We start from the raw sequence: 12,079 nt of genomic DNA on the forward strand, positions 1-12,079 counted from the left end.
CCAAGATCCCATACAAGAAGTTAAAAAAAAGTGTTCTGTTCTTGCTTTCTACTGTGATGCAAACTCAAGTGATGGGGTCCTTTGATTTTTTATTACTATGCTTATTATATTTTTTATGAGAAATAAAAGAAAGATAATCTAGGTATCATACAGATTAATATCAACTTTCCCAGAATCCCAGAGAGCTTCTCCCTCGAAATATTTTTCTATTTCTACTGTTCTTGCTTTCTACTGAAATGTTGAAGTTTCTGTTTTCAGAATCAAACTGAAATGGTGATTAAAATTTACTATTCCCCCCCCCCCCCCCCAAAAAAAAAAAATGTAAAAGGAATTCATCACTGTTTAGTTCTTTTGAGCAGTATTATTTGAACACTTTTCTGATAAACGTATACAATTTGTAGTAACTAATTCAGAGACAGGTTTATAGAACCACTCAACACTAAATGTTCATCACCACCTCCTACAGACTCAATCAACCATGCAGGACAAACATCCGCATGGCATGGTGTCCAATAGAGTGAGGTACACAGTTAGTATCTAATGCCGAAAGCTTTTACTTATTCTATAATCTTTGATAGGACATCAACCAAATCCCATGGCCACAACCCATTGACCTTACATGATGTGCATCTGATCTCACTTCAATACTGTGATGTCCCAGTTTCCTTGGGAAGCCCTTTCACTTCTGCAGACGTCTTAGCATTTTAGGCGTGTCTGCTGCCACTTCCTGTTAAAAATACCATTATTTGATAAGATTATCCAGCCATAAGCTCCCTTTTCCCCCTGCTGGCCATAAATATTCAAATGTTTCATCACAACAAATTGCAGCATAAATTTTTAGTGGTGGCTGCCAGAAGTGAGGTATTGATTCTTGGTTTGAAGCATGTAATGCCATATCATCAAAAGAGGATTTATAATAAGCAAATCAAATAGATCACTTTCTGCAGCTGAATAATTGAATCATATTGGTGGTGGTGATTGCCTTCTACTATGGCTATTAAGAGGGGGAAAGGGGGAGGAAGAAAATAAAAGGTAGGTTTATCCAGCAGGTTGAGAGTTGGACCACACAAATATCTGCCTCATGGTATATTGGATCAGGTTGAAATTTGTGGATAGGTAGATAAATTAGGTTGGGTGCCATGGATTTTATTTATTTTCTTTTTTGATCATTTAATGATGTCCCAGTTGATACATGCTTGTCTCTTGTGTTTCTAATTTCTATGAAATTATTTGTTTTGACAACCTGTAGAATCTAGGTATTTGGTCTCCAGAATCTGTATCTCTGTCTCTCTTTTTTGTATCTTGAGATCACAACGTGTTTGTTTTAAGGTGAGTCCTTGGCTCAAAATGGAAGAGCACCTGGGAACTATCCAGGTTATGATGGTTCGACTCCATCAGGATTCATATCCGTTCCTGTTTTGGGTTTGTTTCTTTATTATTGAAGTTCTCTTGTTAGATTATGATACTTCCAAATACAGCTTGTGGCTGGGAAGTTTTAAACAGTTTAGAATTTTATGTAATGGGGCTATTATTCCACCACAAGAACCCTGGTGCATATCACTGATGCTTATGAGTATCAACAGCATTTCCCTTTGCTAAAAAGCAACTTAACATCACCTAACCATCTAATCAAGGCATAAAAAATATATCGGTCAGAAAATAGTTTGATATAAGAATAGATTACTGAAAAACCTTTTGCTAATTGAGAAGACACAAAATATATATGGTAATAACTGGTATCTGAATCTTTAACTCATATATGTAGTAAAAATATTTACAGATGACACAAAAAACCTTTTTGTTGATAAAAAATTCTCTTGAAGTGAAGCTACCACAACATAGAGCAATGTATGAATCCTGATGGAATCGAGCCATCATACCCTGCTCTTCCATTTTGAGCTAGGGACTCACCTTTAGAAACACAAAATAGCATGTACATATGTTGATAAACTGAAATGTTGACAATGATGATAAAGCCAATAAAAGTTTATTAGGATACTTATGTGTCTTAAATTAAAAAGGAGCAGAAGACTCTTTTGTAAGTAATTGTCTCTTCCTTCTCTTCTGTCCTAAAATTTAATTTTCTTAATTCCCATCACTTATGAGTTATTATTCCTTTTTTATAGGTCAATTTTGCTAGATGGGAACCTGCTCATGGTAACTTCAACTTTTCTCATCCATGGAAACAATACCTCAAAATTGGAGCATCAATGCACAACTCTGCCTGCTGCATAGAAGCTCTTAATGGTTGTATTAATTCAGAAGTTCAGGTATATATATATACTAATAGTTTTTAAAAACCCAAATCTCAATTTATGGTGTGGCTTCACTACAAGTCTTTAATTTGTCTTTAAAACACTAATAAATAATTGTTTTGTATCAGCCCAAATTTGAATCAGATAAGGGTAGTGCTTGTATATTGCTTGAATTCATCCTGCCACTTTGCTTTCTTATTTTCCTTCCCTCACACCTAATATGGATTTGCTGGAACTTCTTTTTTTCTTTCTTTTGACTGTAAGTTAGATGGGTTGGGTATGTTCATCATGGCCTTGTGATACTAATTTCAGCCCATTTCAATTCCAGAATACAATCACAAAAATCATGGCCTTATGATAGTAATTTCAGCCCATTGCAATTCCAGAACATAATCACAAAAAATTTACTCTGAGAGTAATGTTTGAAGGATCCAAACATAGAAGATAGATCACAGAGCAGATGGGTAACACAGCAAAGGAAAACAAGAAAATATAAGAGCAATGATCTGCTGCTGCAACTACTGTATACATAAGAACAAAGGAGATAACCCTCTAAACAATAACTAATCAATGGTAAAACAGACTATTAAGAAAAAGGGCATATAAAAGTGGACTCATGATAGAGAAAATTCCAAAACAGTGTTCCACCATTACGTTTTAAGAACAGAATGACCACTTCTTGCCTGTACCTCAATGAGAGATTAATCTCTCAACAGACTCGATAAAGTTCAAGAAAGCACCCTTGAAGAAAAAACAACATAAGCATCGTGAAGCAACGGCCAGAGAGAGAGAAAGAGGAGTGAGAGAGGGGGCTGAACCTAACTTCCGCTGGGTCCTCCGGCAAATCAAAAAATGAGACGAAGAGGTTGCAAAGGTTCTTCAAGGGCAAGGTGAGAGTCTCAAACCTGGAGAGGCCTCACGAGGTTGCAGATCCAGAGAGGAGAGAGAGCGGCTCGATTTTGAACTCCAATGCAGAGGTTTTGGCAGAGAAACTACGATCCAAGAAGAACTTCGCGAGGAATGCGCACACAGGTTGCAAATCTAGAGAGGAGTGAGGAATGGTCTCATTGCGTCAAGAAATCGCTCAGCGGTCCTTTGAGTGCCATAACCTGCAAAAGACCCTAGGTGACAATGGAGAACCGGTGTGGTTCTGGCCTAGGACTCTCTGATGCCTAAGTTAGATCTCTCTGAGCAAATAGATGAATAGTAGTATTCAAGATGAGTTAAGATGTCCCTTGATGGGGTTGAGTACCTTTCCTTTTATAGTAGAGTGTGGCGGTGTGGAGAGTCCCAATTTGATGGCGAGTGAGCCGTCGATTGGATAGAGACCCTGGGTAGCAGGGCTCTTCCCTAATTGGCCATCTCCCTACGGGAGGGAGTGTCCTGGCGGTGTTAGGATCCTTGGGGGATAGACACCTGCGTGTGGTGATATCTCCTTGGGTCTTTGAGTCCGTCTGGGCGACGTGACTTCTTGGCAGTGGCCTAGAGTCCTAGAGGTGGCATACGTCTATAGTGATGATTGGATCACAGGCTAGGTGCCTCGACGTCCGCGTAGGTCATGTCTGGAGAGGTCGCGCCCATGGTGGAGGTCGCCCCCGTGGGAGAGGCCGCGCCGGTGGGGGTCGTGCCTGCAAGTGAGGCCGCACCTGTGGGTGAGGCCTCGCCTGCGGGTGAGGCCGCGCCCATGGTGAGGCCGCGCCTATGGGTGAGGCCGCTCCTATGGTGAGGCCGCGCCTGTGGGTGAGGCCACGCCCGTGATCTTCCTTGAGGCTTACATCCGAGCTAGTTCTCTCCTGATTTTGGAACGGGTCACTTCGTGGACTGGGACACGTGGTAGCCTCTGATTGGTTCGTATAATCTTGGATGTATCATTTGCCCCCCACTCTCCTGGAACGAAGTGTTCAAGAGAGTAATGCTTTCATGTAGTGAGGGGTTTTCTACGAATAAGCTTCTCTTGAGGGGCTTGCCAGTAAATCTTCTAGTGAGATGGGAGAGGTTGTAGGTTCAAACCTCTCCTCCTACACCTTTTTTTTTTTTTTTTTTTGTGTGTATAGACATATATATCTCCTTCCTTCTCTCTTCTCTTTTACTTTTCACTTCTTACTTTTTCTCACCATCTCTCTCTTACTTTTTGCCTTCCACTTTTTTGAAATCTTGTCTCTTTCTTGCACTCATTTGACTTTGTCTTTTTGGTGCCCATCATGTGTTTGTCTTTGAGCAACATAGAATAGTGTGACCTTTTTGTTGGCTCTTTCTCTTTTGGTCCTTGGCCTTGGTGCTTCCTTAGTGCTTGCTTGGTGCCTTGCTTGGTGCTTGCTTTCCATCGTGTGGTTGCCTTCATTTGTTCAAGGTTTCGTCCCATTCGAGTCTGATCTTACCCAACCCGGTTGGGTTTTGGGTCGTGCCCGAGACCACGCCCGTGGTCGCGCTAGAGGCAGTGCCCATAGTCACGCCGGAGGCTGTGCCCGTGGTTGCACTAGAGGCAGCGCCCGTTGTCACGCCAGAGGCCGTGCCCGTCAAGCCAGAGGTCGCGCCCGTGGGCTCACTAGAGGCCGCACCCATCACGCCAGAGGCCGTGCCCGTCACGCCAGAGGTCGCACCCGTGGTCACTTTAGAGGCCGCGCCTGTGGTCACGCCAGAGGCTGCGCCCGTGTATCCATTTGAGGTAATTTTTTTTTTTTTTTTTTTTTTTTTTTTTTTTTGTATATGTCCTTCATGAATTACCTCTCATGGATTTGTTGGTTAACCTTTGTAGCTGGTCTTCTTCTTTCTGGTGTCAGCTTCTCATCCTTGGGGGAGATCACTCTCTGAGTAAGTAATCTACCCTTGGTGTTGTTTATGTCGTCTTCTAGTGACTCTGATCCTGCCACGGTCGTGGTTGGATCCTCAGAGGAGCCTTCCTCCGGGTCGCCTTCCCCCATGGGTACCCCTTCTTCAGTGCCTTCCCCTAGTGCTAGTGATGGGGAAGTGGGACCTTCCAGCGTCTCTAGCCTCGATAGAGGTCTTAGGTCTTCTGGGGTGGCGCCTATAGCCACGGGTCCTGCTAGTAGGTTGGGTCATGTTACCAGTATCTTGACCTCTTCAGATCTGGTCTCCCTGCGTTAGGAGTACCACATTCCTTCGGATGTTGTGCTTCGTGTTCCTGGACCCAATGACTATGCCTTCTCTCACTGAGCGAATGAGATCTGTCTCTACCGCATTTTCTTCTCCCACGGCCTTCGCTTTCCTGGTCCTCGTTTTGTCGAGTTAGTGTTAGAGCACTGGCACCTCACCCCTGGGCAAGTATTGTCCAATTCCTGGAGGGTTATTTTGGGCTTTTATGTGTACTTCGCCCGTCTGGGGCGTGCTGCTACTATTCCCCTGTTCTCATATTTTTACTTGTTGAAGAAGGGGGATGGTGGATGCTATCACTTTGCTCGTCGTGTCCTCAAGGGACCCTATACCACTTTGGAGCTCCTCGATGGGATCACTAGTTCAGTGAAGTATTGGAGGGATCGCTTCTTTTTTGCTACGGTCCCCCGATGTACACTGCGGACTACCTGGGAGGTTATCAACCTTAAGAGGGTCAATTGCAGCCTTGAGTTGAGTGATTCTGAGGGCGATTCCCTTAAGCAATGTCTAGGATGTGATCCATTCAACATCAGGGAGTTGGACTCGGAGGCCTTCCTATTTCTTTGGAAGCTGAGTCCTGGTAAGGCTACTGTCACCTGCTCTTGATCTTTATGCTTGTATTCTTCTCTTAGTGTATTGGTTGTTGACTTTATCTATTGTTGGATGTTGCCATGTAGTGGACCTTCGACCGGACATCAACGTCTTCCGTGCCAACCTGTGGCAGAGAGTCGCTCAGGGCGGTTCATCTTCTGGTGGGAGTGCTCCCATGACCTCTAGCCCTTCCTCCGCTGGTGTCAAGTGAAAAGGGGGTCCTGATCCACCTAGTAGCACGAGGAGTGGTCCGCGAGTTATCCTTCCCAGGCCGAAATCTATTGCTGGGGCCTCGAGGCCTTCTACTCCCCCTTCTGCTGCTGCGCAGGGGGTGGCTTCTCCTTCTGCTGATATTTCTGCTGATCCACTGCCTCCATCTACTGCCGGCTCACTAACTCCTTCTACTTTGGTGCTCCCTTGGGAGCTTCAAGAGGGTGCGGTCTTGACTAGCATGGGCGTACCCCATGAGTGGTTAGACTGGGGGAGGCTTTCAGCAGAGCGTTCGGGCCTGCAAGGGATGAGTGACTCGGTCCTAGTGCACGCTCTGTATTAGGACATGGCTTCGGTGAGTCAGACCTCTTCCCTTTTCAATTTCAGTGTCTTTATATGATAGGCTTCTGACGTTCTTGCTGGTCATAGGTTCAGCATCGCACCATTGAGGCGGTACTCCGTCTTGAGCAGAAAGCGTTCCAGGAGATCTAGCAAGCTCGTAGGCTGTGCAATATGGAGAGGGAGCTCCAGGAGCACCGAGTCGCTCAAGAGGAGGCCGTCGTTCGAGTGAGGAGGATGGCTGAGGAGCTCAGGGCTATGTCTTGCCGAAGCGTGACTATGGAGGCTGAGAGTTCATCCCAAATCCGTGCCCTGAAGGAGGAGCTTTGAGATGTGAGGTGCGGCCATGAGGTGGAGCTATCCAAGTCTGGCAAGCGAGCTGTGACGAAATACAAGCAGCCTTCGGAGCTCATGGATTGGTTCTACAAGGAGAACTAGGGGATATACGATGCGGGGATCCAGGATTTAGCTGCCTATGTTCTGGAGAAGACCCCTGATTATGATTTCTCATAATTTGGGGGTGTTGCAGCTTTGACCTTAGTCGCTGCTGTGTCTTCTGATGTTCCCGCAGGAGAGAGCACTGTGGTGCCCGAGGAGGGCGTTATTCGACCTGAAGAGAGCACAATTCCTACTGAGGAGGGCGTGGCACGCCCACTCAAGGCTGAGATGGCTTCTCCTCCTAAGGAGGATGTGACTCCCCCAGGGGAGGTCTCTTGACTTTTGCTTGTGTGGTGCTTCTGGAACTTATGAACTTTTGAACTCTGATTTGGAATTACTGTGATCTCTTTTTGGATTGTATGTACTTAACTTTTTACCTCCTTCAATGTGGGTGTTGCATGTATGTGATCTTCGTTGTTTTGATGAATCTCTTGCTTTTGTAACCCCTGGTGGTCTACAGTCCTTAGTGGTGTTACGTCTTCAATGGACCTCGATGGCCAACGGGCCTTGGTGGCATTGTGCCTTGGTGGCCAACGAGCCTTGGTGGCATAATGCCTTGGTGGTTAACGGACCTTGGTGGCCAACGGGCCTTGGTGGCATAACGCCTTGGTGGTCAACGGACCTTGGTGGCCAACGGGCCTTGGTGGTTTATAGACTTTGCTGGCCAACGGGCCTTGGTGGCATAACGCCTTGGTGGCCAACAGACCTTGGTGGCCAGCGGGCCTTGGTGGCATAACGCCTTGGTGGTCAATGGACCTTGGTGGCCAACGGGCCTTGGTGGCATAATGCCTTGGTGATCTATGGACCTTGGTGGCCAACGGGCCTTGGTGGTAGTGATTCGATTGAGTAGTAAAAGAAGAATATTTCCGAAACCAACTCTTTACTTCGAATGAAAATTTTTCAAATTATCCTTGAAACGGTGATCCTTGAAACAATGATGTCATCTAGTGCTACTGCTACTGCTACTACTACTGTTACCATTACCGCTACTGCTACTACTTTACTGCTAGTGCTGTCGGTGCTGCTGCTGCTTCTACTGGTAGTACTTCTTCAGGTGTTCTGAGTTCCAGGTACGGTCTACCTTCTTGCCCCCCGAAGTTTTCAAGCGGTATGTCCCTGGACGTATCTGCTTGGAAAATATGTAAGGTCCTTCCCAGTTGCTGATAGCTTTCCTTCCTTCCTTGGCTGTGATGCACTCGCTCTCCGTAGGACTAGGTCCCCTTAATGGAATAAGCGCTCTTGCACCCTGGCGTTGTAGTACTTGGCTGTTCTCTACTGGTATGCCACATTTCTCAGTAGTGCCTGCTCTCGTACTTCATCCAGGAAGTCCAGGTTTGCTTGCAGTCCATCGGTGTAGGTTCTCTCATTGAAGTGCAGTACTTTATGGGACATGGCAAGGACCTTTACTGGTGCTACTGCCTCTGTGCCATATGTTAGGCAGAATGGGCTTTCTCCTATGGGTGTCCTTTCTATGGTGTAGTATGCCCACAGGACACTCAGTAGTTCCTCGACCCACTTCCCTTTGGCTCCTTCCAGTCTTTTCTTTATTCCATCTAGCAGTGTTCTGTTTGTCACCTCCACCTGACCATTGGCCTGTGGGTATGCTATCGAAATAGGTCAATAGTCAATGTTGTAGCTCTGACAGAAGGCTCTAAACTTGGGGTTGTTGAACTGCTTTCCATTGTCCGAGACTATTATCTTTGGTACCCTGAACCTATAGATGATGTCGCCACGGACGAACTTCTCCATTTCATTCTCTATGATCCTGGCCAATGGCTTGGCTTCTACCCACTTGGTGAAGTAGTCTATGGCGACCACCAAGTACTTACGGTTACCAGATGCTGCTGTGAAGTCGCCCAAGATGTCCACCCCCCACATAGCAAAGGGAATGGGGTTGAGGATAGATGTCAGCTTGGTGGCGGGTAGATGGGGCACTGAGGCGAACAACTGACATTGCTCGCAGGCCTTGACGTACTGTATGGCTTCCTCTTACATTCTCGGCCAGTAGAGCCCCTGGCAGAGGATTTTATAGGCTTGGGCTCTTCCTCCCATATGGCTTCCACAGATCCTTTTATGTACCTCTGCCAGGGCATACTGGGCTCCCTTGGGTCCTAGACACCGAAGTAGTGGTGCTGTTGCCCCCCTCTTGTATAGTACTCCATCCAGGACTGTGCACTTTGCAGCTCTCATTCTCATCTTCCTTATTTCGACCTTGTCTTCTGGTAAGACATCATTCTGTAGGTAGTTTAGTATGGGATCCATCCAACTAGGCCCCTCTTCAATCACATTGACCTGCTTTTCCTGGTATGTTGGTTCATGTAGTATTTCGACATAGATGGCACTGTCCAGGTTATGGAGCTCATCGTTGGCTAGCCTGGACAGGGCGTCGGCGGTGGTGTTCTCGATCCTGGGAACTCAAACCATCTCGAACTTCATGAACCCCCCGATTAATTCCTGAGCACGTGCTAAATATGATTGCCATTCGCTCGACCTTCGCCTCATACTCTCCATTCACCTAATTTACCACTAGCTGGGAGTCACTCCTGATGGATAGGTATGTGACTTGAATGACTTTGGCCACCCGGAGTCCGACTAGTAGTGCCTCGTATTCTACTTCGTTGTTGGATGCTGGGAAGGTGAAGCGGAGAGCGTACTGGATTCAAACTCCTTTGAGACTGGTGAGTATGAAACCAGCCCCGCTTCCTATGGTGTTACTCGAACCATCCACGAACATCTCCCACGATCCTCGATCACGCTCTTCTGGTTCCTCTGCTTCTGGCTCTATCTCTGGTAAGGTGCATTCAGCGACGAAGTCTGCCAAGGCTTGGCCTTTGATGGCAGTCCTGGGTTGGAACCTGATGTCATGCTCACTCAACTCTACTGCCCAGGCTATCAATCATTCAGAGACATTTGGTTTGTGGAGTACCTTCTTTAGCTGTAGGTCAGTGAGGACTATGATGGTATGGGCTTGAAAGTATAGTCGTAGCTTCCTAGCCGCGATCACCAATGCATAAGCTATTTTCTCGATCCGAGTGTACCTAGTTTCTACATCAATCAGTACATGGCTGACATAGTAGATGGGTCTCTGTATCTTACCCTCTTCCTTTACCAGCACTGCGTTGACCGCGATTGGGGTCGCTGCCAGGTAGATTTGCAGTTCTTCATTGGGTTCTGGTCGCCCTAGCAGTGGTGGACTCCTGAGGTATTCCTTCAACTCATCAAATGCCTTCTGGCACTCCTCCATCCATGCAAAGTCTTTAGGACTTCAGAGGTTCTTCAACGTCCTAAATAACGGTAGACACTTGTCTCCTGACCGTGACACGAACCTGGAAAGGGTAGCAATCCTTCCATTCAACCTCTATACTTCTCTAACTGTCCGGGGTGGTGGCATCTCTTGGATGGCCTTGATCTTGGATGGGTTGGCTTCTATTCCCCGTTCTGAGACCATAAACCCCAGGAATTTCCCTGATGTAACTCCGAAGGCACACTTTGCAGGGTCTAGTTTCATCTGGTTCCTTCTCAGCACGGCGAACGCTTCTTCCAAGTCGATCAGGTGTTGATGGGCTTGGATGCTTTTCATGAGCATGTCATCCACGTACACCTCCATATTGCGCCCAATCTGTTCCTCGAACATCTTGTTAACCATCCTCTGATAGGTGGCCCCTATATTCTTTAGTCCGAACAGCATGACACGGTAGTAGTAGTTCTCCTTATCTGTTCGGAAGGTGGTGTAAGATTCATCGTCTTCATGCATGAGGATCTAGTTGTAACCAGAGTTGGCATCCATAAAACTCAACATCTCATGTCCGGTGATGCCATCGATCAGCAGGTCAATCCTAGGTAGTGGGTACTAGTCTTTTGGGCACGCCTTGTTCAAGTCAGTATAGTCGACGCACATTCTCCACTTCCCATTGGGTTTGGGCACCATGACCACATTCGTAAGCCAGGTAGGGAATTTCTCTTCTTTGATGAATCCTACTCTGCTCAATTTCTCGACCTCTTCCTTGATAGGTGCTTGTCGGTCGAGGGTAAAATTTTACCTTTTCTGCTAGACGGGCTTCCTGGTTGGGTCTACGTGCAACCTGTGCTCTGCTATAGTTCTGGGAATGCCAGGCATGTCATCGGTCGACCATGCGAAGACATCCATATTGGCTTGGAGGAGGTGTCCCAGTTCTTATTTCTATTCATCGCTCAATAATGAGCCAACCTGCACGACCTTGGAAGGGTCATCTTTGCTGAGTGGCCAGGGGATGAGGTCCTCCACCGGCCTTCCTCTCTTCTTTGTTAGTTCATCTCTCTGGTCACTGATTAGGTTCTCCTTGCACAGTGCCATCCCCCGTGTGTTGCCATTATTTTTATTCACGAAGGTAGCATTCTCTGGCTTTCTTTTGATCACCTCGAACTTCACCCACTCCATTGTCAGTGGGGAACTTCATCTTTAGGTAGAGTGGAGACACGACACCTCTAAGGGCTATCAGAGATGGGCGCCCTACGAGGCCGTTGAATAACACCATGGACTTGACAACCATGGAGTTTACCATGATTGTCACCTGGTAAGGATGTACTCCGAAAGTGATGGGCAGCTCTATGGTGCCTCTGATGGAGGTGATAGCGCCCGAGAATCTATGGAGGTAGGTGAACTCTGGCTTGAGTTGATTGTCTCCTAACCCGAATTATAGGTAGGCTTCCAGGGAGAGTACATCTACTGATGCTCCTGTATCTATCAACACCCTGTGCACAGGTCGGTTGGCTACCTCCACCTGTACCACCAGGGCATCCTCATGTGGAAAGCTCACCCCTTCCAAGTCTGCATCCGAGAAGGAGATCACCGTCTCGGTCTTTGCTATCTTATTTGGCTTCTCTGCCACTCCCACGAACCTGGCATGGGCTTTGGCCTTCCTGGTTGATTCCTGCCCTAAGCCTCCAAGTATGGTGAGGATGGAGGCTCCCTTGGTGCCGCTAGGCTCTGTCGCATCTCTTCTTTTGTCAGTGCGGTCTCTCTCTCTATCTCGGTCCGCTCTCCTTTCTTCCCTTCTTAGTTCTTCTGTTTCTTGATCTCGACCTCAGTCTCCCTGGCCCGAACGACCATGGCATCTTTCCTTCATGTATTTGTCCAAGCTCCCTGCTTTCACAAG

The 12,079-nt window shown here is 46.8% G+C and overlaps 1 protein-coding gene across 1 annotated transcript; it reads left to right on the plus strand.

Annotated features, from left to right (window-relative positions):
* The first annotated feature begins 5,093 nt into the window (after window positions 1–5,093).
* Window positions 5,094–7,223, plus strand: LOC122650772. Its single transcript, XM_043844154.1, has 2 exons — window positions 5,094–5,322; window positions 7,036–7,223. Exons 1-2 carry the CDS (start codon window positions 5,094–5,096, stop codon window positions 7,221–7,223), a joined length of 417 nt encoding a protein of 138 aa, XP_043700089.1.
* The last annotated feature ends 4,856 nt before the right edge of the window (window positions 7,224–12,079 follow it).

This window comes from Telopea speciosissima, chromosome 2, assembly GCF_018873765.1.
Source record: "Telopea speciosissima isolate NSW1024214 ecotype Mountain lineage chromosome 2, Tspe_v1, whole genome shotgun sequence".
Lineage (NCBI taxonomy): Eukaryota > Viridiplantae > Streptophyta > Magnoliopsida > Proteales > Proteaceae > Telopea > Telopea speciosissima.

What these genes read in the sequence shown, in the direction of transcription:
- LOC122650772 (XM_043844154.1), top strand. Translation starts at nt 5,094, where the DNA reads ATGTCGTCTTCTAGTGACTCTGATCCTGCCACGGTCGTGGTTGGATCC. An exon ending in TAGGTTGGGTCATGTTACCA is followed by an intron (nt 5,323 to 7,035) that starts GTATCTTGACCT and finishes GGGGTGTTGCAG; the next exon opens with CTTTGACCTTAGTCGCTGCT.